At 40.8% G+C, this 21668-nt stretch overlaps 1 protein-coding gene across 1 annotated transcript; it reads right to left on the bottom strand.

The window, feature by feature from the left end:
• Positions 1-2731: 2731 nt before the first annotated feature.
• On the bottom strand, positions 2732-12104 carry LOC118841531. Its single transcript, XM_036749041.1, has 7 exons — positions 12038-12104; positions 10119-10174; positions 7932-8172; positions 7110-7288; positions 6052-6147; positions 3497-3511; positions 2732-3014 (listed from the first exon to the last, which is right to left on the bottom strand). Exons 1-7 carry the CDS (start codon positions 12102-12104, stop codon positions 2733-2735), a joined length of 936 nt encoding a protein of 311 aa, XP_036604936.1. The 3' UTR covers position 2732.
• Between the last annotated feature and the right edge of the window lie 9564 nt (positions 12105-21668).

Genomic DNA, 21668 nt, shown 5'->3' on the forward strand with positions numbered 1-21668 from the left:
AAAAGGTTTTCAAATTATAATACAAAATTATCTAGGGAGAAGCAGGCAAGTCTCAGAGCAGATGTGGAATAAGACCTAGGGGACACACCTTCCACCCCCAAACCCCACCATGTAACTTTGAAGGGGAACTTTTCCACCAGTAGGAGATATTACATCCAGGTGGAAACAGAAAATAATACACTATTTTATCCTGCAGGTAATAAGGAGACACTGAAGTTTATTCAGCAGGGAAGTGCCATAGACCTAGGCTTTGGAAATATCACTTTGGCAGCTTGGGTGCAAGTAAATAAGATTGAAGGGGAACAGACTTGAGGCAGGAAGACCAAATAGGCTGCTATTGCAGAGGTCCAGGTGAGAGGTGATAAGGGCTTACCCTGGAGTACTGGTTATGTGAGTGGAGAGAAGAGCACAGCTTTGAGAGCTATTGTAGAATTAGAAACCAAATTTGGTGATTGCTTTAATATGTACTTTGAGAATGAGGAATCAAAGATGACACCAAGGGTACAAAGCTGTGTGCCTGGAAGGATAGTGGTGCCCTTTACAGAAATAAGTGGGAAAGTGCATTGGGTTTGTAGTGAAAGACTGAGATCTGTGATGCTGATTGAAACTCATCCATGCCTATTCAATCCTATGTGAGTGGATGTAGAATGAAAGGACAGCTGAGTTCTTGTTGGCCATTGCTTCAGAGCCTGGAGCCTTCTAAGGGGTATTTGCCAAAAGATGATCTGGGGAGGTCAGGGTATTCTGGGGGAGGGAAGAGTATCCCAAGTATCTGTGCATACATTATGGGTGCCTGGGTCATGTTTGGGTCAAAACTGTCTTGAGTAGTGATAAAAACTACTTACAAACAACTTGATTTACCTTAAAGCTCTGCCAATTGAGGAAACTAGAAATTCTTCCCTTCTCAGGAACTTTCCTGAACTGACATCTCTTCTCGTTATGAAACCAATCAAAGGAGGGATCTCTCTTCTTTGTGCCAGGAGAGTTCTGGGAATCATGGTACTTCCATGTTAGGTGATCTGGTCAAGCCCCATTTCCCCGTTTGTAATTTGCTGTCCCTGGCAAGTTGGCAAGGTTGTATTTTTAACACAGTCCCTGTCCTAAATTGAGAGCAGTTCTCTCTGCTCAGTGTCCTTTTGCTTTCTTCCCCAGTGATACAGTAAATTCCCACAGAGCTGGTGATACAGTATTGTATGCAATCCCACATGTACACATGAAGATTAGTTATTCCTCTAATGGGACTGGAGCATGCCCAGATCACCCAACAGAAGCACCCTGCTCCTCCTACCACATGGATAGGAGTGCGTGGGGGGGGGTCTCCTTTGGTTGACATAAGCAGACCAGGTTATGTCTGACCAGACACGGGTAGTCTTGAGAGCTTTCTTGCCTGGTCTTTCCTGTTGCATCCAGAGATTGAAGACCATAGTTCACCTACAACTCAGGAGCCATGAATTGAACCAGGAAGTGGAAAACCTTCTCCCCGGGCTCTTTTACCCTGCCTCCAAGAAATAGGTTTGGTTTTTTGTTTAATATTTTGTCTTGTTTGTCCTCCATTTTGGGTTCCAGTGGTGATAACAACTAGACTAGGAGTTCCAACCATGGAGATGTTGGAGCCAGGCTTTCAGGTGGGATGCTGCATCCAGGCAGCCTGGCAGGGAAACCTGGAGAATCTGGGGTGCCTGGGACTCAAGCCCAAAACAGATTTTGAACTTGGAACCAGTATTGTGCTCAAAGAATTGAGTAGTGAAGTTAATTCCCTTCTCCCCAAAGACTCTCATTTTGTGGGTTCCGTAGCTCTAGAATTTGTCATTTCTTCAGGTGTTTGGAGGGATTAAGGGGAGAACTCAAGCATGTCCCTGTTTTCATGCTGCCATCTTGGCTCAACACCCCCCCCCCCGAATTAGTGTTTTTTTCTACTTTTATGAAGTAGGGGGAACTTTTGGATAGTTGATTACATCTGAGATCATCCCCTTTTTGGTAATCAATCTGTCACCTAGGGGCTGAGAGCATTTTAAGAGTTATTCAGAATCCGTAGTTTTCTAGCTCTGCTGAGAAAGGAAGCCACATAGGACTAATACCTTTGGCCTAAACTAAAACCCTCTACAACTAATCTCATTATCTCCAAAACAGATGGGTCACTTTGCAGCAAGGGCCTTTGGATTTTCTCCATCCTGCTGCTCCTCCCCCTCGAGGGAGGTATAGTGGTAGCAGAGAAATCAAAGAAAGTTCCATGGCCTTGAATAAGCCCCGCATGGGGGGAAGGGAAATCACACTGTGTCCCAAGCACTGCTTAGCATTGCACAATTATTCAACCATTTGATCCTCTCTCCAACCCTGGGAGGTAGGTACTGTTATCCTTATAGATGAGGAAACTGAAGCAAATAGGGGTTAAGTTACCTGCCCTGGATCACATGGCTATTGAGGGTCTGAGGTCATATTTGAATGTGTCTGACTCCAGGCCCTGCACTCCTATCCCTAGCTACCCCAAATCTAGGATCACATATTTTGCATTTAAATAACCCACAAATACTAAATCAAATAATTTTCAATGTGACTTTATTTGCATAATGTGAAAAATATACAGAGTGCAGTTATTAAGTATGAACCTGCATAAGACCGTTCGCCATGAATCTGAAAGTATCAACCTGATTCCATCTTATTTCAAGATTTTTTCTTTAAGGAATGCCATTGCCTGTGATGGGATATTGAGAGGGGGAAAGTGGTCCTACACTTCAACCAGAAGGAATACTACCTTCTAAGAAACAAAACAATTCTTCTATAATTCCCTGGGCTTGAGTGAGCTGGGTCAGATGATGCTTGTCTAGATCTTCAAACCTATTATTTAGTGAAAGGGTGGTGTAAAGCTCCTGCATGTTATGAGAAACCTGTTGGAGCTTGTCTTGTATTTGTATACTGCTTGAGAGACCCTGGACTTGACGCATGAGGTCCCTGAAGTCCGACTCTAATTTCAGAGCAATGATACTGGACATGGCCAGAGTCTGGATTTCTAAGAGCTGCAAGGAAAAGGGAGGACAGACAGACTTTTAGTAAGTATGCAGCTGTTGCCCATTCTAGCACAAATTCTAGATTTCTGAAAAAAGACCTAATTAATAATACCCTCTGCCTTCTATCACCTCCTCTTTAATGCTACCTTTCCTGTTAATAGTACCACCATTCTTCTAGTCACTCAGGTTCAAAAGTCATCTTTGGATTAGGGGGAAAAATTATAGCAAAAGGAAAAATCAGTTGCCACTATCAGCTGACTGAAAGGATCTCTAGTCTCTTGTTATCCTGCTTCACTTCCTTTTCAGTTACTAAGTATCTGAGGGCCACTTTGAACTCAGGACTTCCTGACTCCAGGGCCAGTGTTCTATGCACCATGCCACCTAGCTGCCTGATATATCTTACTGTACTGTTCTGGTCCACAGCATGATGTGCTGAGTGCTGGGCCCCAGGTATTCACATCCTACTTCTCCCCCCTCCTAGCCCCAGCTACCTGTTTGCTGTCTTCCTCATCTGCTTTGGGCTGTGTCTGAGGGTCCTGTGGAGGACAGGTCCTTCTCTTGAGGCTTTTTCTTCCTGTCTCTCTCATAAGATCCAACTGGCCTGGGGAACTTGTGCTTGTGCAGAAGCAGCCAAGATGACTTGGAACACTTCTTCATAATCGATAATAAACTCAAACCTAAGCCTTATCTGTCCCTGTCTTCCTCTGTTCCTGAGGGGCTTTTTTTTGTAGTTTTGGAGCAAGATCATAACTGGAAGTCACAAAATCCAAGTTTGAATCCTGCCTCCACTTGGAGCTTTGAAAGTTAAACCTTCCTGAGGCCCTTGTCTCTTCCTTTCCTAAGTGAAAGGGATACCTCCAAGACTCCTTTCAGCTCTATATCTACAACCTTTTGATTCCAGGTCTTTTCCTTCTCTTCCTTCAGCATGTTCTGGTTTTTATGGAATCTAGCTTTCTCCTGAAGCTACATACCTTGGTGCCTTCTCCAAGGCTGACTGTTGCTCCTCTCAAACATCAGGGTTCAGGGACAACTGGGATACCACTCCTTTGCTCTCTTTCTGCCACAACCACTGTAACTCAGCAAGCAAGTTGTCTTTTGAAGTCCACTGCTTCCTGTCTAGTTACTTGTTGCTTGTCATCTCTGGACCTCCAGCTGACCTTCCCCCTCTCCAAGTAGGACTACTTGTCTCAGCCTTACCCTAATATCTGCTTCATTCAAATACCCTGAACCTTCTAGAGTCCACATTCACAAGACCTTGTCACTAAGCTACACCAGACTAAGGTTGATTTCATAGCTATTTATCCTGCATATTAAGGAGTGGTCACCTAGATACACCTTTTGTACAGAACAGGATACAAAAAAATAAACCAAACAACTGACAAGTTTTCTAAGAGCCTTGATAATCTTATCCCTAAAATACTTTCCTTTATTCCCAACCTGACATTCTCTAGTTTCTGTCTCATTCCCCAAAAAGCAAGAAGGCAAGAGAGTCTTCTTCTAAAGGCAGCTCCCTGACAACCCCTTCCCCCAAGTTCCACAATAGCTCCCACCATATTGGAAAAGTCATCATCTGGCTGCCTGGATGATACTGAAAGATCTCAGTGCCTTTCAAATCACTATGCCGAGGATTATCTTTTCTTTCCCCCTTCTTGAATTTACCCTTTTTTAGGTCTAGTAGAAGTCCCTATTCTCCATGAAATCTTCCCCAATTAATCTTAAAACTTATTTTATTTTCACATACTATATTTAGTACTTATGAAGGCTACACAAGCCATGAGTAGCTACCCTCAAGGAAGTCATAGGTATGCCTACAGAGATATACTATTGTCTGTTGATACTTCAGATAGAAGGTTCACTAGAGCCTCTGAGGGATCCAGAAAGTTTCAAAGTCAGCTAGGGTAGTTAATGCATAAGTAACTGGTAACTAAAGTGCCGTTAGCAGTGTTGAGAGGTCTAAGAATTGAGTTTACCTTGAACCCTAAAGCATGGTGCCATTTTCTTTTCAATCTCCTGTGATTTGTTGGACACAGTTATCCCTATAGTAAATCAGACCTATGGTCGATATAGCTGCCTTAGTCTTGAGTTTCATAGAGTATCATTTCCAAAGGCTCTGTAATCCAAGACTTCCTGAAGATTCCAGCTTTTGACATGTTTAATGTTACGTTAGGAACATGCCATATTGTCTACCAATTCATCTTAATCTATTCTTCTGATCTGTTAAAATATGCATTGTTTCAGGCCTTACATACTGGCCAACACCATTCTTTCTAGTTACCCTCAATTTTCAGCCTTGTCACTGGTTCCAGCTTCCTCATATTCCCCACCCCCCTACTCCAATATCCAGTTGTAGAGTCTTATTGATTCCATATTTTCCATCTGTTCCCTTCTTTCTACTTGCGTGGCCCCCACCCTGGTTCAGACCCTTGTTACCTTATCCAGACTATAATGCTAGCCACCTCTCATCTAGATTCCTGGCCCCTCATCTATTTCTCTGATTAGTTGCCACAAGGCACCAAAGCAATCTTTCTAAAGCAGTAGCCTGTCATATCCTTACCTGAGAACTTTCCACAGTTTTCTGTTGCCTCTGATTTTTTACAATCCATTTTCTATTTACCTTTCTAGATTTTCACTTTCCATCTCTCCTTTTATAGATTCAGTTCCAGCCAAGCTACCTCCTTGCTGTTCCCCCAAATTTGAGATTCCTACCTTCAAATAAGATAGACCACCTACATGCCTAGAACATACTTTCATCTCTATGTCCTGAGAGTCCTTGCTTGACTTCAAGGTTTAGTTCTTGTACTATTCTCCTATGGTAGGCCTTTCTGGATCCCCCAATTGTAAGTTCTCACTATCCTCCAATATTTACATAGTAAAGTCTTCCTAGTTGAATACTCCTTGAAGGTTGAGGCAATTGGGCTCTTGCAATACATAGGAGCAATACTAAACAAATGTCCATGAGGTTACCCATCTGATCTCCAAAAAGACATCAGTTTGACATTAATTTTCCATGTGCCTGTAAGTCTGATACCTTTGTACTACCATCGACATTTTCGGACAGGCTCCTACTCCACTTGATCCACAGCTCTAATAGGGCCATATAGCGATTCTGCCCATCCTCAGATCCTTGCCTTCTTTGATAAGTCTGGTGGAACAAAGCATTTGGAAAGCTTGAAGATATAGATCTGCCTTGTAACAGTGTTCTTCAGAACTGAGGCATGCTGCATTTATTAAGGAGTCAGCAATTTATAATTCCTTCCCTATAGTTGGAGACGATCCTCATACATGCCATAAAAAGATAATTGCCATAATGGAAAGGCTAGCATGGCTAAGTGGAATCTAGAAGCTTGTTTCTGCCACTTTACCATCCCCCCAATCACCCACACATACCACCACCCCTGCACCTCCTGGTCTACCTTGCTAGGTGGGTAAAGACCTGGCAGTGCGGCATAACAAATAAGGTCAGTATCCATCAAAGCTTGTACCCCCTTGTATAATCTTGGGGATATTGCGAGGCAATGTCCCCAACATAGGGTTTAAGCCCTGGTCAGAATCAAATGATTCTAATATGATCATTCAGGGCATTATACTTTAAGAACAACATTGTAGGAATAGAGATCAAAAGAACATTCATAATGCTGACAGGAATTAAGACCATGTCAGATGAATAGACAATGATGAGTCAAGAGAAGGGAAGACTTTAAAGTCCTTGAATGAGCTAGCATGTACTGGAGGTTAGGGGTTTTTTTGGTTTGTTTATCTACTGCTCCTAGTAGGAAGAATGGGGGGTGGGGGAGGTAGACTTAGATTATACATAAAGGAATTGTGTAGGGAGTGAGTGGGGGCAACTTACCAAATTATAATGGGCTGCCTTAAGAAATAATGACTGGGTTCTTCTTTACTAGGTCATTAAACACAAGTTGGGTGAGTGCTTATCAAATGACAAGGGACTAAATGGCTCTATGGTTTTTTATCTATATTATATCTATATATCTATATTATTTTATGCTAAGTGGCCTGAGGTTCCTTCCAATTTAATTCTTTAAAAATGGTCTTAGAAAGGAACTGGTTGGTGTTAGAAGTAGCTTAGAGAATAGAAAACCTTACCCATTCAATTGCTTCATGGAGGTGGTATGAGAGTTTTCTCATGTTGTTCTTGGCCCCTCTGATATTTTCCAATGCATGCTTATATGCCTGGGGCTGGAGGTGGCTTGGCAGAGAATCTAGTGATTTGAAGTAGACTGTGCCTTTTGAAGACATGAGTCCAAAATAACCTCCATCTTCGTCTGAAATTTTGAATGTTTAAAAAGCATTAATAATTCTACTTGAACATACTAAGTTAACTTTTACTAAGCACGTATTATACGCCAGACAATGTGCCAAAGGCTGGGAGTACAAGAGGCAGCAAGACTGTCCCTGCCCTCAGTCTAATGGGGGAGGCAACATGCAAACAAATACATGCAAAGCAAGCTATATTCAGGGTAAATAGGGCATAATTAACAGAGGGAGGCATTTGAATTAAAATGAGCTAAAGGCCAATAGTGAGCCAATCTTAGAGACCTTGACAATCCATAGGATATACCCTTTGATTCTATTGTGAGGAAAGCTAAACTATGCTATGTGACCAAATCCATCAGGACATCCCGTTTTCCTTAAACCAAGGCATCAGGCACTAAAATCATAAAACAGCATCAGATTCTTATTCAGAGCTGAATATGTAACAGTCATAAGACTGCTGTACTCTTAAAAATAAACTTACATGCAAGTGATTAGTAGCAACTTTACATATAAAGGAAGCTAGATGACTAAGTCATAGGGTACATTATGAAACAGTCTAATCAGAAATTAGCCAGACTGTTTTACACTCCAAAGCAGAACTGAATAAGGGAGAAGGCCAGAGGAATTGTGTGTAGCTGGATAGTCACTGACCCTCATTTGGTGAGAGTGGGAAGTATTTGTCCACAGTAGTTTTTAATTCTTCTAGTGTTTTTTTCTCCTCTTGGATTTCTGACAAGATTTTCTCTTCATCAGACACAGACCTTGTGCTCACATTACTGATGCTTATGGCATCGTCCTTCCTCGAGTAACCACTACTGGCATTCATTAATGAATCACTTTCTTTTGATGGTTGAGCTTTGTCAGGTATGATCTCTTTAGATGAAGGTGGTATCTAGAAAGAGAAACAAATTTATAATGCCTTAGGCTCATGGTATGGTACCAGTATTTTCAGCTTCTTAATATCCCCAAACATGTACTAGTAAATACTAGGTTTCAACCAAACCAGATTTTTGGGTTTTACTAGGTTACATGTTTTTGTCAACTTTCTTGATGTATGTGACCATTGCTATTTGGGGACATCTAACCTATTTTAAAGGTTAGGAAGGCCTTCCAGTAATAATCTATAGGAATTGAAAAGTGCTGACAAGATCTACCCGAATAGAGATCAGCAAATGTTCCCATCTTTGTATCTGTAGCAGTGGGCTTTCCATATTGTAGGCATTTGTGTCAACTATTTTTTTTTGGGGGCTTCAATTAGTCAAGGTAGACAAGAATCTATTTTACCATTATAAATATTTAACAGTTTTAAGTTTCTTCCAATAATTTTAGTGCTCCCTCTTATCTAACACCACGTAGAATTTGTGTTCAAATGTGCATTTCGTTTGTATTTTGAAGTCTGTTACCATGAAGAGGCAAGGTTCAGTGGGGAAAAAAATGTTGGAAGGGGAAGTGCTTTGTAACTCCCCATTTAGAGAATGAAGGAATAGAGGCATATATAGTTCTGAGAGACAGGGACACTAGATAAGAGACTAATTTTAGGCACAGAAACAAAAGTGCAGGTTAGACAACTGAGTATGGAAGTAGATATCAGGTGTTAGTCAAAAAGGACAGAAAGCAAGGGAAACATAATTACAAAAACATGGTTTTGGAGAAACATGGTAATGGGCGGCGGGGGGGGGAAGAGGAATAGGTTTGAGTGGGACGTGTAGAGCTGGCTCCACATAAAGGTATGAGTCTGAAATTTAAGGCTTACAAAATTTGCTGGGACAACTCCATGTGGAAAAGAGGTTTGTGCATGTCCTGCTGTATGAAGGAAACAGCTGAGGAAGGGGCAGGTACAAGGCACCACAGTCCCTTTCAAGAAACCCTGCCATACTTAATGGGAAGAAACTAGCTGATGCTTCACCTGATCTCCATGCTGCCTTTGCTCATGGCTCTACTACCTTCCTTATAGATACGGGGGCGCGGTCTGGGCCTGGAGTCAGAAGACTGGGGTTCAAATGTGACCTGAGATATTTACTAGCTGTGCAATCCTGGGCAAGTCACAATGTGTCTGCTCAGTTTCCTCAACTGTAAAATGAGAATGAAAAATAGCACCCGCCTCAGGTTTTTTTTGCGGATCAAATGAGGTATTTTTCAAAGCACCTGGCACATAGTAGGTACTTACTAAATGCTCACTCCATTCTCTCTGCAGCCCTTCCCAAAACTTTTTTAATGTTGTGATCCGTTAGTACTGAGGACAAGGGTATAGATTTCCCTCTGTATTTAGAGGACAAAACTTGATGTTTTACTTTTATCACCCAGGTTTAACTTGCTGTTAAGATTTCCTTTTAATTAGTCAAATGTTTCACTTGTTGATAGTGGTTCCCTCCTTAGATTTTATACCAGGTTAAAATTTATTCATTTTATCGGTTAGCTTTGGCATCTATCCATTCATTTTTTGTATAATCTTTTCCCAGGCTCTTTAGTCTGCCTTCTTCAGTTTTCCACCTATCAATATATTCAAGTTAGTTCCTTTAAAAAAAAACAGTTTAAAGAAAGAGGAATTTATATAGAACCCTTCTTCAGTGTACCAGAGTTAGCTCTTTAATTCAGTCTTGAATTTAAAAGGAAATATTTTTTAAAAGTTTAGAAAAGCGATATGTAGTAGAAAGCCTCCAAAAGGCCCCTAGGGACTGTGTTCAACACACCTAGGTCATTTACTTCTTTCTTGTAATGAACTCAGTGCCAAGCTCTGATAGGATGCTATACACTAAGACAATTTTGAGCTGTTAGACCCAGGACTGGATTATTTTCACAGTGGAATCAGAATTAGCTCAGACGGTTAGTCAAAATTACCTCCTGTGGTACTTGTGGTATGCTCATTCTCTCTTGGCTGATAGGCTCACTTGAAGCTGAAAATGAAAGCATTATTAGTTAAAAGCTAGAAGGTGTTGATGGGCATACCCTCCAGTAAGATAAACTCGTACCAGTGGTGACAAGTCTTTGGGCCAGGAGAAATTAAACCACCACTTCTACTTTTTCCTTCTGCCTTCAAAAGAAATGATCAGTGCAAGGGAAGTTTCTATTTCACAGAAAATGACTACATTGAATTCAGAGGCTGATTACTCTAAAATCTATACTATTAAGATGTTTAACAATTCTAACCTGGTTAGTTGATTTACAGCAACAATCCCATATTCAGGATCTCAGCTCAATGCTTTTCTTTAAAGCATCTGTTGCCTACTTTCTACTGATTGGTACAAATACAAATAGGTATTCTGAGGTAGCATGCCATAACAGAAAGGGCATTGAATTTGGAGTAAGAAGGATTGGGTTCAAATCCTGCTCTACTTACTGCCTGTGTGATCTTGGACAAGTACCTTCCCTTTCTCTGGACTGGGGTAATTCATTTGCAAAAGGGAGGGGCTAGATGAGATGATCTCTTCAGTCCCTTCCAGATCCAAATACTATTGTCTATTCTCCAGCCTTAGGCTGACTACAAACATAAAAGGTCTTAAAGTCTCAGGTGAAATACTCATGGTAAGATTACAACTTTGTCTGTAGAGCATAGTCATCTTGTTGGGAAGAACACTCCATCCATATTGCCAACAAAAGGAAGCCTGCTATTTTGTTTTATTATAACATATTGTAAGTAAGGTGGATTTTAATGTGCATAAAATGGATTTTTGTTATTATTTCTTAGAGTCCAGTTTCCCAGGATCTATGCCCATAACAACCTCAGTTTCCCAGGATCTGTGGCGGTGACAATCTGTTTCCCAGCTATTAGATATGAGTTCCCAGGCTCATGGTTCAAAATATCTCCACCATGCTTGCACAGCATTATATAAGGATAAATAATATATATATGCATGCTGAAATTGTAAACATCCACTGCGACTGCGCAGTGAGATATAAGGATGCAGTGATATAAACTTGTGAGGCTCTTGCTGGCAAAGCCTTCTTTGGCAGATGCTCTATAAAAAGTGGTCAGTGGTCAGTGAGTTGGGGAAACATGCACAAGCTGGAATGCTATGTGCCTCTACTGGCCGCCATTGAGGCTTGAGAGGATTTAGGGGAACCCTTTAGGATTGGCTGCACATGTTGTTCCCACCTCGACTAGGCCCATCAAGATGCAGGGGTAGTTGCCCCCCACCTCCCCCTTTCTCTCCGACCCCTGCAAGAAGAGTGATTAGGGAATGCCGTAGGAGTTTGCAGTGTTCCCCTTATCAGCAATTCTGTGTTAGAGAAGACAAGACTAGAATAGACCTTCTTGTAACCCCTTTGAATCTCTTTCCTGTCTTACCAGAACAAAAGTGAACCTGTTAGTGGCTGGAATCCAAAACCTCCAGTGCCTCCTGTGTATTATCTGTCTGACACGTATTTATATTACCTGGGTCTAGTACTTAGAGATTGTTTCTTCGACATTCCCACACAATAGGGCTCCTAGGCTGTATCACCTTGGGGGTGGTGGAAAAAGAATCCTTTCCAACAACCAAAACAGCTGCTTTGGCCCAACTATGGAAGCAATCAGAGCCCTCAACTAATTCCAGGTCAAAGCTCTGAGATTGGAGAGCTTTTGAGTGTGATATTTTAACGTCACTTCATTCCTGGCCCACAAGAGGGAGTTTTGCTTGAAATTAGTAGGCCAACTTTCTCTAAACCAAATTCAAGTTTTAAGCCATTTAAAGCATGGCAGTAAGCAGGACTATCTCCTCTTTCAAGAGGCTCTGCTAAGTATATCAGGGTCACTTCCAGTTAAACCAGTGTTCACTTACCTTTGGCAGTAAGCCTAGCTACAACCTCTTTTGCATCAGTAAGTATCTCAGAGACAGTCTTCTCCATCTGTGATGGGCTTGTTCTGGTTTCTGCAAGATGGATAGTCTCTTTGCCAACAGTGGATATACAGTCCATGCAAGACTCTTTTATGCCAGTAGCAGTGATATGGCTAAAAGGGCTATACCCAGCCCTTTTTTCTTCCCAGTCCAATCTAAAGGGAAAATCAGAGTAATTAAATGAATGTCAAAGAGACATTACATTATATTGGATAGGAATACTCTGGGGAATTTCACCTTAGCAGAAGAACACACGTGGCCATGCAGTATAATGGCAAAAGCACTTGATTAGGAGTTAGAACACCTGGGTTTCAGCTTGTGTTCTGACACAGCTGTAATGTTGGGCAGGTATTTTAACAATGTTGTTTGTTCCTAAGTGGCACAGTGCATAGAGCACCAGGCCTGGATTCAAGAAGACCCAAGTTCAATTCCATCATCAGTTACTTACTAGCTGTGTGACCCTGGACAAGTTGCCTAACCCTGTTGCCCTCAGCCCCCTTATCTGTAAAATTGGCTGGAGAAAGAAATAGCAAACTGCATTAACAACCCAGCTAGCATATTCTGTTGGGGCGTAAGATACACAGGCTGCCGGGCCCCAGGAGGCTGGCCAGGAAAGCACAGGTTTTTTTTATCTGCTTAAACAAGGAAAGCATGAAGGGATTGAGCAGCTTACTTTGTTAGCATACAGACAACATTCATTTAGTTTGGGGGAAAAAGCCAGCATTCAGTTACTTCAAGGGAGCAAAGAGACAAGCATCAAGATATATACCAAATACAGATTCATTCTCGTGCTTCAGGGGAAAAAGCCAGCACCCTGAGCTTCAAAACATTCATTTAGTTCAGGGGAAAACAAACCAGCACCCCAAGCCTCAGAACCAAAATACAAACAAATTACAAATATCAACAGACAGACCCAATACAATTCATAGTTACCAACACTTGGGCTCGGCCTGAGAGCAAGGGCTGGCCCAGAGTCACGCTCCCGGTTGCTCCCACACCAACTGCAAAAGGAAAGAGAAATCTTCAAGCTGTCCTCTCCCCTCTTATAGAGTTTTTGACATCATCAAGCGCCGCCTGAATGACCAGAGCCGATTGGTTCTTGAGCTGGCCCCGCCCCCTAGCGTAGACCAGGTTAACACCCAATAGGGTGTGGCTCTGGTGCTAACACCTCCCCTCAGCCAGCCCCATGACTCATCACACAGGAAGTTCACCGCTCCCAGGCAAAATGAGGTAAGCTGAGTCACTCTAAAACAAAGAACACTCTGGCTACACAAACCCCTCCAGTATCTTTACCCTGAAAACCCCAAATGGGGTCACATCTCACTTGACTGAAAAAATGACTGAACAACTGTCCCTAAGATGGGGAATAAATACTTTTATTGTGTGGCACACAGGATCATTGAGGACCAAGTGAAATTAACATATGTGAAGAGCAAGAAAATCATCCACGTTATCCAAAAGTGTGAACAAATGGTCCAAACTTTTGGGTGCTGGACAAAAAGAGGGAGGTGGAGAAGAAACCTGCCAAAATCTAAGGATACAACACCATTTGCTGTCCCCATATCCTTTGGGTCTTGTTTCAAGGAGAACTTTTACCCCCTCTCCCTGCTTCCTCCCCAATATTTCCCTAGCCTTTTTAGCCTGCATTTATACATGTGCACATCAGCATTAGGTGCCACCATATTGCAACTTGGGCTCTGAGGGTGTTTTTTTGGAGGCCAGAGGAAGAAAACAGGGAAAGTTCATATGGATCTAGAAGGGTACAAGGAAACCTTTTCCCATGCCAAGTCCAAGAATTCTTCCACCTTGCTTGAAATAGCAGTGCAAAATAATTATTTAATGCAAATTTATATGTTAGTGTAACTCCTTGTCATCTGAAGATGCAAGTGATCCTGAGAAAAAGCATCTTACTTTCTAGAGGCCTGTATGGAAGCAGGACCGCAGTTTTGAGCTTGTGTATGGATGGTGTAGACCAATGAAGGGTCAGGAGAACAATTATAGTGATTGTAAGGAGTTTAGTGCTAGTCAAGTCATTAGTGAGATGGCAAGCTGGAAGGGGAAAAGGCCTGCATCTACTAGAGTCTGTGTAGCCCCATGTTTTCTCTTCACTTAGAGTATAGCTGGCATTTTAGAAGTTTATTTCCTTTCCAGAGGGATTCGTATTAGCACAGACCATTTACAAATCAGGTTTTACTTTCTTTCTGTGAAGCACATGAGGAGAGCTGAATGGCCAACTTAGAACTGCCTATTTTCACTCAACTCCCCAGTCTTGTAAGCAGTCAGTTCAGTTCCAAGGCATACCGTCTGGAAGTCAGATCAGAGTCTAAGATGCTTGAATTTTATATGTTAAAAAAATAAAAAGCTGAGTTAAGGAATTGAATTTCTCCTAGGAAAGAAGTTAAGAAGTTCATCCCTCTCAGCCTCTATTTCCTCATCTGTAAAACAAGAATAGTGCTAGGCTCATGAGATTGTTGTAAGACTCAAACATCATGACATATGTAAGCAATTTGCAAAACCTTAAGACCTATGTATGTGTCATTATCAACATCATCACCCCTTCCTCCACATCTAAGCGGGGGAGGGAAGAGATGGAATCCAAGTACATGGGTTAGTAGCATAGTCTCTAGGCCTTAAGTAGTACCTAAGTTCTGACTATACATTGACAGAACTAGCTGTTCTCTGTCACTCTCTGCACCATGACATGTAACATTTAATCCCCAATTTAGCCCCAATTAACTCATGCTATTGGTTATCTGTTGTGTGTTGGGGTATGGGAAGATTGGGGTGTTTTCCTTGAAGAGGGAACCTGGTTTATTTTCTTTCCTCTGAGGGGACCTGCTTAGCCTCAGTTAACCCATGCTACTGGTCTGTTTGGGGTGTGGGAAGATTGGGGGTGTTTTCCTTGAAGAGGAAACCTGGTTTACTTTCTTTCCTCTGAGGGGACCTGCTTAGCCTTCAATTCGATCCACACTGTGCTTTTTGTTATGTTTTGAGTTTGTCTCTGTTCTTGTGTCTATGTCAAAATTGTGAGATGTCTATGTTATCTTAAAAAAAAATCTGAAATGCAGGCAGCCAGAAATTTCAGGCTGCAACTAGGGAAACAAAGACTCTTTCACCTTATGGTTCTATGTGTGGGTGACCTGGAATCACAACGGAAAAAGGGTTAAAATTTTGGCAAACTCTGGGCTTCAAATTGTTGAGAAGTTTGGAAATTGGTTAGTTGAATTTGGGAAGGAAGAACTCCTGAAATTGTAAATCCATTCGAGGAGCTCACTCTTGCTAAAAACACCTCCTCCCCACAAATGCCTTCTGGTTAAACCTCCCTTAAAGTCTTCAGTGGGACTCTGGCATTTGTCTTAGTCCCTGATTCCCTTAGATTCAAGTACAAAAGAGGTTTTTGGGAGTGAGCAAGGGGGTGAAGTTTACTTGAATTACAGTCATTGAGATCTTTTCAGTAGGGCTGAAGTAAAGGTTAGAGCAGTTAAATCAAACTCCTCTCCTCCCAGATTGGATTAGAAGACAATGCAGGAGTACTGTAGGGAAAAACTTAAATCTCCCTCCCCACCAGGCAAAAGGAGGAGAGGGACAGAAATTCACAGACTGACAGTCAGTCCTGTGCCCCTGAGTACCTTTGTAGCCAGTCCTTGTGGTAAAGTTTAAAGGTAAAATTTGTGAAAGAGAGAGATAGAAAACCTGTATAAGGAATTTAGGGGGGTTGTAGAATAGCAGCTTGAGACTACCTGTCTAGTCAGGAGGCCATGTGCTCCTCTTGGCTGCCATGTGCTCCTGGCCACACCCTTCCCCCACCCTCCACATTGAAAGATTATCAGAGCTGAAGCTTGTAAAGAAATTGGGCTGGTTAGTTAGTGTTTGGAAAGGCAGGCTCCTTGCCCTCAAGGGGCTGCCAGGCCCCACCTAGGGAGGAGCCCTTGGAAAACTAAAAGGGATTTTTTCCTGCTCTTAAGGACCTTATCTTCCTTGGGAGTCTGAAAAAATCCTTTTAGGCATTTTTGTATAAGATGAAGCTTGGAAAATGTGGGTGCGAAAATTAAGTTTCTCTTTCTCTCATAAGTTCATTCATGGCCAGGCAAAAGTTCCTAATATCTTGGCCAGAGGTAGTGGTGCTGAAGAATATACAGCTAAATAAAATGTATTTAAGATGTTAATGTATTAATATATGTGATACATGTATTTATATATTAATGCATTAATATATAATATCACAAGTAATAAGACCAACAATTCCTATATTGTATCTGGAAATGCAATTGATGTCATCTGAAATGTATTGTTTCTGTATTTCTAAAATTATACTGTATTTTAATTTGAGTTTGATTATGTGAATTGGATGCTTTAAAGGATGGGATGAAAAGTTGGTAATTTTAAACTGTCCTATTTGGTTTAGAAATGTATCTACCTAGCCTGAAATGAGTGGTTCAAATTTTACATACATAATAATGTTTAGGGCATCGTTATATTTCTATAATATAAAAATATTTTGTTAGAGTTGCATTAGGATAAGAAGTTGGCCAATTGCTGTAACCTAAGTATTTGTTACCTCCAAGTTTTGTCTGGAAGTTCAGTTGAAATTGTTCTTGTTATAAATCAACTGTTTTGTTAAAATGTGGTTTTATAACAGTAACCTTTTCTTTTTCAATGCAGAGAGTATTGGGCCTTAGAAATTAAAATGTTACCACTAGTGGTTATGAATCAGATTTGATTTGCTTACCAAACTCAGTTATGATCACTAGATTGGTAATTAATTGGAATCTGTTTCAAGCTTAAATACATGATAATTGCTCGTGGTGGACTTATATCTAAATTTGTTATTATATACAAATTGGTTAACATCGCATTACCTTTGCTGTTAGAGAATAATTTCTCTTGTAATCTGGATGTTGTTAGATTAAGAATTGTATTTAATTAAGAAATTGAGGTTGTTAACTGAACCCAGGACGTTTAGATATTCAGTCTTGTGAAAGTTTTCAGGGTAGAGGGATTCCTATAGACAAAGCTTTAAATAGTCCTGGTAAACTTTGTTATTGTAATAAAAGCTAATTTAATTGGGTCCATTACAACATCTTTTTGACTAAAGGATTTTGTGATATCTAGAAAGTCTGTAATAACAAAGAATTGTGTTGTTATAATACCTTGAAAAATATAGGGGTATGATTTTCAAGCCTGTATCATCTAAAGATGTATTTATGTGTGTTAATCTGGAGGTTTATGGACTAATTTGTGAATGAATCCAAATGTTTAAAGGCTATTTTGCTTTAAGAAGGGAAAATACTTTTGAAAAATGTTCTGTAAAATCTTTTTGTATAATTTTAGAAGGACTGCTGAATTTCCACCTGTAAGCCAATTGGTTGTAGTTCAAACCTATTGTGAGTTCTTGGAGTTTCTGGGTGAGAACCTTATTAGAATTATTAGAATTAATGCTTATGTATAGAAGCCTTGAGAGGGAGGTTGAAGGCCCATTCAATGTCTTATTCAAGGTTCTTTTTTGAGTAAGGAGGTTCAAAAGGACAGTCTGAATTCCTTACTCCTCCCTGCCCTTAGTTTAGATAAGAAGAAAAGAATTTCACCTTAGCCCACCTGTCAGAAGGGAAGGAAAGGGGAGGGGCAGCAATAAGAGGATGGTAGGGGTCAGGAAGCCTCCAACCTGGCATCTTTAAAAAAATTGATAAGATTAGACTAAGAGATGGGCTTGGCCTGGTAGTTTAATTAGTGAAGTCTGCCATCTGATGGAGAAGAACCCACCCTCAGTGGGAGATGAGATGGCAGATCTTTTTAATTAGTGTTCCCTCATTTTTTTAGAATGAGTTATCACGAAAAACAAATCCCCTTTTTTGTGTCTTTGTGTGTTTAAGAAGCTGGAATGGGATTCCAGTATACACAGTTATGACAATGAAAGTACTAACTTTTGAATTGTTTTGTCTTATGGTTGAAATGTAAAGGAAGACTGAGTACTGGGTTTGAACGATTTGGAAAGGTAAATTAAGGTTGAGGGAAAATAGGAAAGGCAGATAAGAAAGTCTGGGGACAAATGGGAGTTAGCTAAGCCTCTCTTGACCCAAGAATGATAGTTTCAGATGGTCAAAATAAGTTGGAGATGAGTGTGAGGAAATATTTAGAAGATGGAAAAGTTATGTAGCTTGATTTGATAATTATTAGCTCAATGAAATTTGGGCAGTCTTATCTGAAGGATATGTATTTTGCTATTTAAGATTTTATGGGACTACAATTTAATATTGTCTTAAGCTCTGATTACAGGACTAGGTCACATGAAGCCAGTAATGGCATGGCAGGCATTGCAAGCTGAGAACTTGAAAGGTCTGTGCCTGGGAAAAGTCTTAAAAACGACCGTGGACACAGCCTAGGTAGGATCTTCCTGACTTTATTTCCCAACTCTGCTATTTCCTTTCTAAAAAGGAAAGTCCCTACCTGGTTACTCCTAAGGCCTGCTTTCAGCACCTGGTGACTATAAGATTGGCTATCAGATATGACTCATGCCTGGAATCAAACAGAGCTAAGGAAGTTCTTTCCTTCTGTTAAGATATATGACATAGTCCCTCGTTTCTTTCATAGCAAATTTAAATTATCAAGAAGTTTTTGTAAGCACTATGCTAAATCTGTTAGGTAATAGATGGATGAATATTGATACAGGTGTGAATAGCTTACAATTTTAACTTATGTTCATGACCAAATAAAACATTGAAATAATATAGGGATAACATCCTCCAAAAGGGGAAAACAATTAAGCAAAGCAAATAAGGCAAAGATGTAACGTGATCAATGTCTAATAAAAGGAAGGGATAGCGAATTTCGAAAAAGGCAATAGGATCAGATTGATTCCCCTAAGAATTACGTACAGATGTGTATGATTGGCTCTAAAAATTTATCAATTCTGGAAATTCGAGCTGATAAGTGTGTTTTGGTAAGAATATCTTAAATTTGGATGCTAGCAAAAGAAAATTGTATAAGATAGTGGTATAAGTGAAAATATATCTCCTTTGTAAAGTATCTGTAAGTTAGAGTAAGTTAAAATTGTCTGAGAATTTCTAGATGTCAACCAGAGAGGCAGAACTCTCTTTTACTATCAAGGGACCAGATAACTACAATCAGGCATCTGGGATTTTAAAATACTGCTTTAAATGAACATTGTGACCTTAATTTAAAGTTACTTTGTATACAAAATGTGCAATTAATTGCTGGAATTGAATCGGAAACCTTTTTTGGCTTTGTTAAGGATGGTTTGTGGACTATTTGTAAATGCCATCCAACAGACATGGCATGGCTAAAAGTTTATGATGTTATATGTGATTGTTAATAATGATTGCATTACTTTGTATGGTTCAGGTTTAAGTTTCCTTGCTATCCAATTTATGAATGTAAAGCATGTGACATGCAAATCTCCCCCTCTATTGTGAGTCATCTAAGTAATTGGTCTGTACCTGACCCAATGTAATTGTGCAGTTTGTGAATTATGGGAAAAACTTTATTGTCATTGTTTGGACTCAGCCCTGTGTGGCTGGGATACTGAACTACTTCTTGTATCTGTTTGAACTTAGCCCTGCGTGGCTGGGACCTATGTTGTGTTTCTTTTTTTAATCATCAAATTACATGTGTTCTGGGAACCCCGTGTGAGGAGTGGACATCTGGGCCTATAGGAGACCTCGCCCTGCAGTTCCAAGAGCCTGAGAGGGACAGCACTGGATGCGGATGGCTTTCTCACGGGATCCGGAACCAGAACCTGAGCAAAGACCTGCTTTTTTCCCTTCTGAATCCTTGTGTTCTCAAGACTGTTTTCCTGAATTTTTATTATGTTCCCTCTGCTTATTTATAGTTAGTTTACAATGTCTGCCCATCCCTGGGGATGTCCAAATACAGAAAAGGGAAAACCTGACTCCACCTAGATAGGGATTTTAGAACTTCACCCCTGTGGAAGATAGAGTTTTTTTTTTTTCCATACTTTTAATTCGTCTTTAGGAGAAACTTTCAGTTTGCCTTTGACCCAAAAGGGGGAAATGTGGAATGTTTTATACCATTTTTTAAAATTTCTGGTGTGCAGTACCCGGGGAGGCTCCTTGGACTCTCCTTGAGTCTTCCAACTGGGTCTGGCCTTCCCCTGGGGCCAACGACCTAGCGTTGTCATTGGGCCAGAATCTCTGCCTGAGCCTTGCCTTTATTGTCATTGTCAAAATGCATGCCTTCCCCAGGCTCACCCCTGCTTAGCGTTTTGGTTGGCCTCCTAATTTTATTGCTATGCCCCATCAGGTCATTCCTTTTTCAAGCATTTGAAACCCCCCATTAAAAAAAAGTAGGGAATGTAATACAAGGAAAATTAGGAACCCCTGAGTAACCCCTAGCTACTGACAAGCACCCCCAGAAAGAATGGACTCAGATATCTTTGGCATTTAGCAAACCCCCTAAGACTCCATGACTCCACCAAGGAATGTCAATAGATAGGACCATCCCACTGAAGGATAACCTTTCTAGCCGATATCCCTGGGGTTCCGTGACTCCACCAGGGAATGTAAATGAGATTCTCCCACTAGTACCATAACCTGACTGAATGTTTTATCAGCCAGGACCTTTGTTCCTGTTTCCCTGCCCTGTACCCCCACATATCCTATATAAGCCAAGCCATCACCCCAACACATGGCCATTGATTTGTGGTGCAGTGCCCCAATGGCTGCCGGCTAATAAATTCTCCACTTAAAACTCATACTCTGTGGTGTGTCTTGCTCGCTTCTGGTACAACACTATAATCATTGACTACAGTGTCTTGTGTACCTAATCTGTTCCACTGATCCACCAATTTTTTAGCCAGTACCAAGTAGATTTGATGATTGCTGCTTTATAATACAGTTTTAGATCTGGTACAGCTAGGCCACCTTCCCTTGCATTTATTTTCATTAATTGCCGTGATTGAATCCAATACTTTTTCATAGCCAACAAATAAGAAACACATTGTAATGTTAATATCAGCGACATTGGCAAAGCCATAAGCATCCCCTCATGTCATATTAACTTAGAAATACACATATTAACTTGATCTATGTTCCATTACATTTTTCTTTATCTTGCTATATATTTCCCAATTATATTTTAAGCTGGCTTGGTAGTGTGTTTAATTTCTCTGATCTATATCACTAATTTTTTCCTTAGAGTACCAGTGGAGGGAGATTCCTGCTCTGGAAGTCCTCCTCTCTTCATTCTCCAAGAGGACCAATGACATCATGAGGGTGATGTCATGATTTGCATGTGCATTGGATATAAGTGAGGCAGGGCTGTGCAGAGTCATCATTGTCATCTCTCCCAAATGATCTTTGTAGAATGTTGACTTCATGAGAGCTGATATGGGTGGGGAGAGCCAGAGACAGAGAGAGGGTCCAGGACAGCACCTTGGTTATAACCCATAGTTAGGGAGACAGGATCTGGATGATGATCCATCAAAAGAGGCTGAGAATGATTGTAGGCCCAAGTCTGGGCTCCTCTCAGAGATGTTCCCTGGGTGTACCCCTTTACATAAACTCCTCCTCTTGGTATTTCATTTGCTTATGTAATCCTT

Source organism: Trichosurus vulpecula, chromosome 1 (genome assembly GCF_011100635.1).
Source record: "Trichosurus vulpecula isolate mTriVul1 chromosome 1, mTriVul1.pri, whole genome shotgun sequence".
Taxonomy (NCBI): Eukaryota; Metazoa; Chordata; class Mammalia; order Diprotodontia; family Phalangeridae; genus Trichosurus; species Trichosurus vulpecula.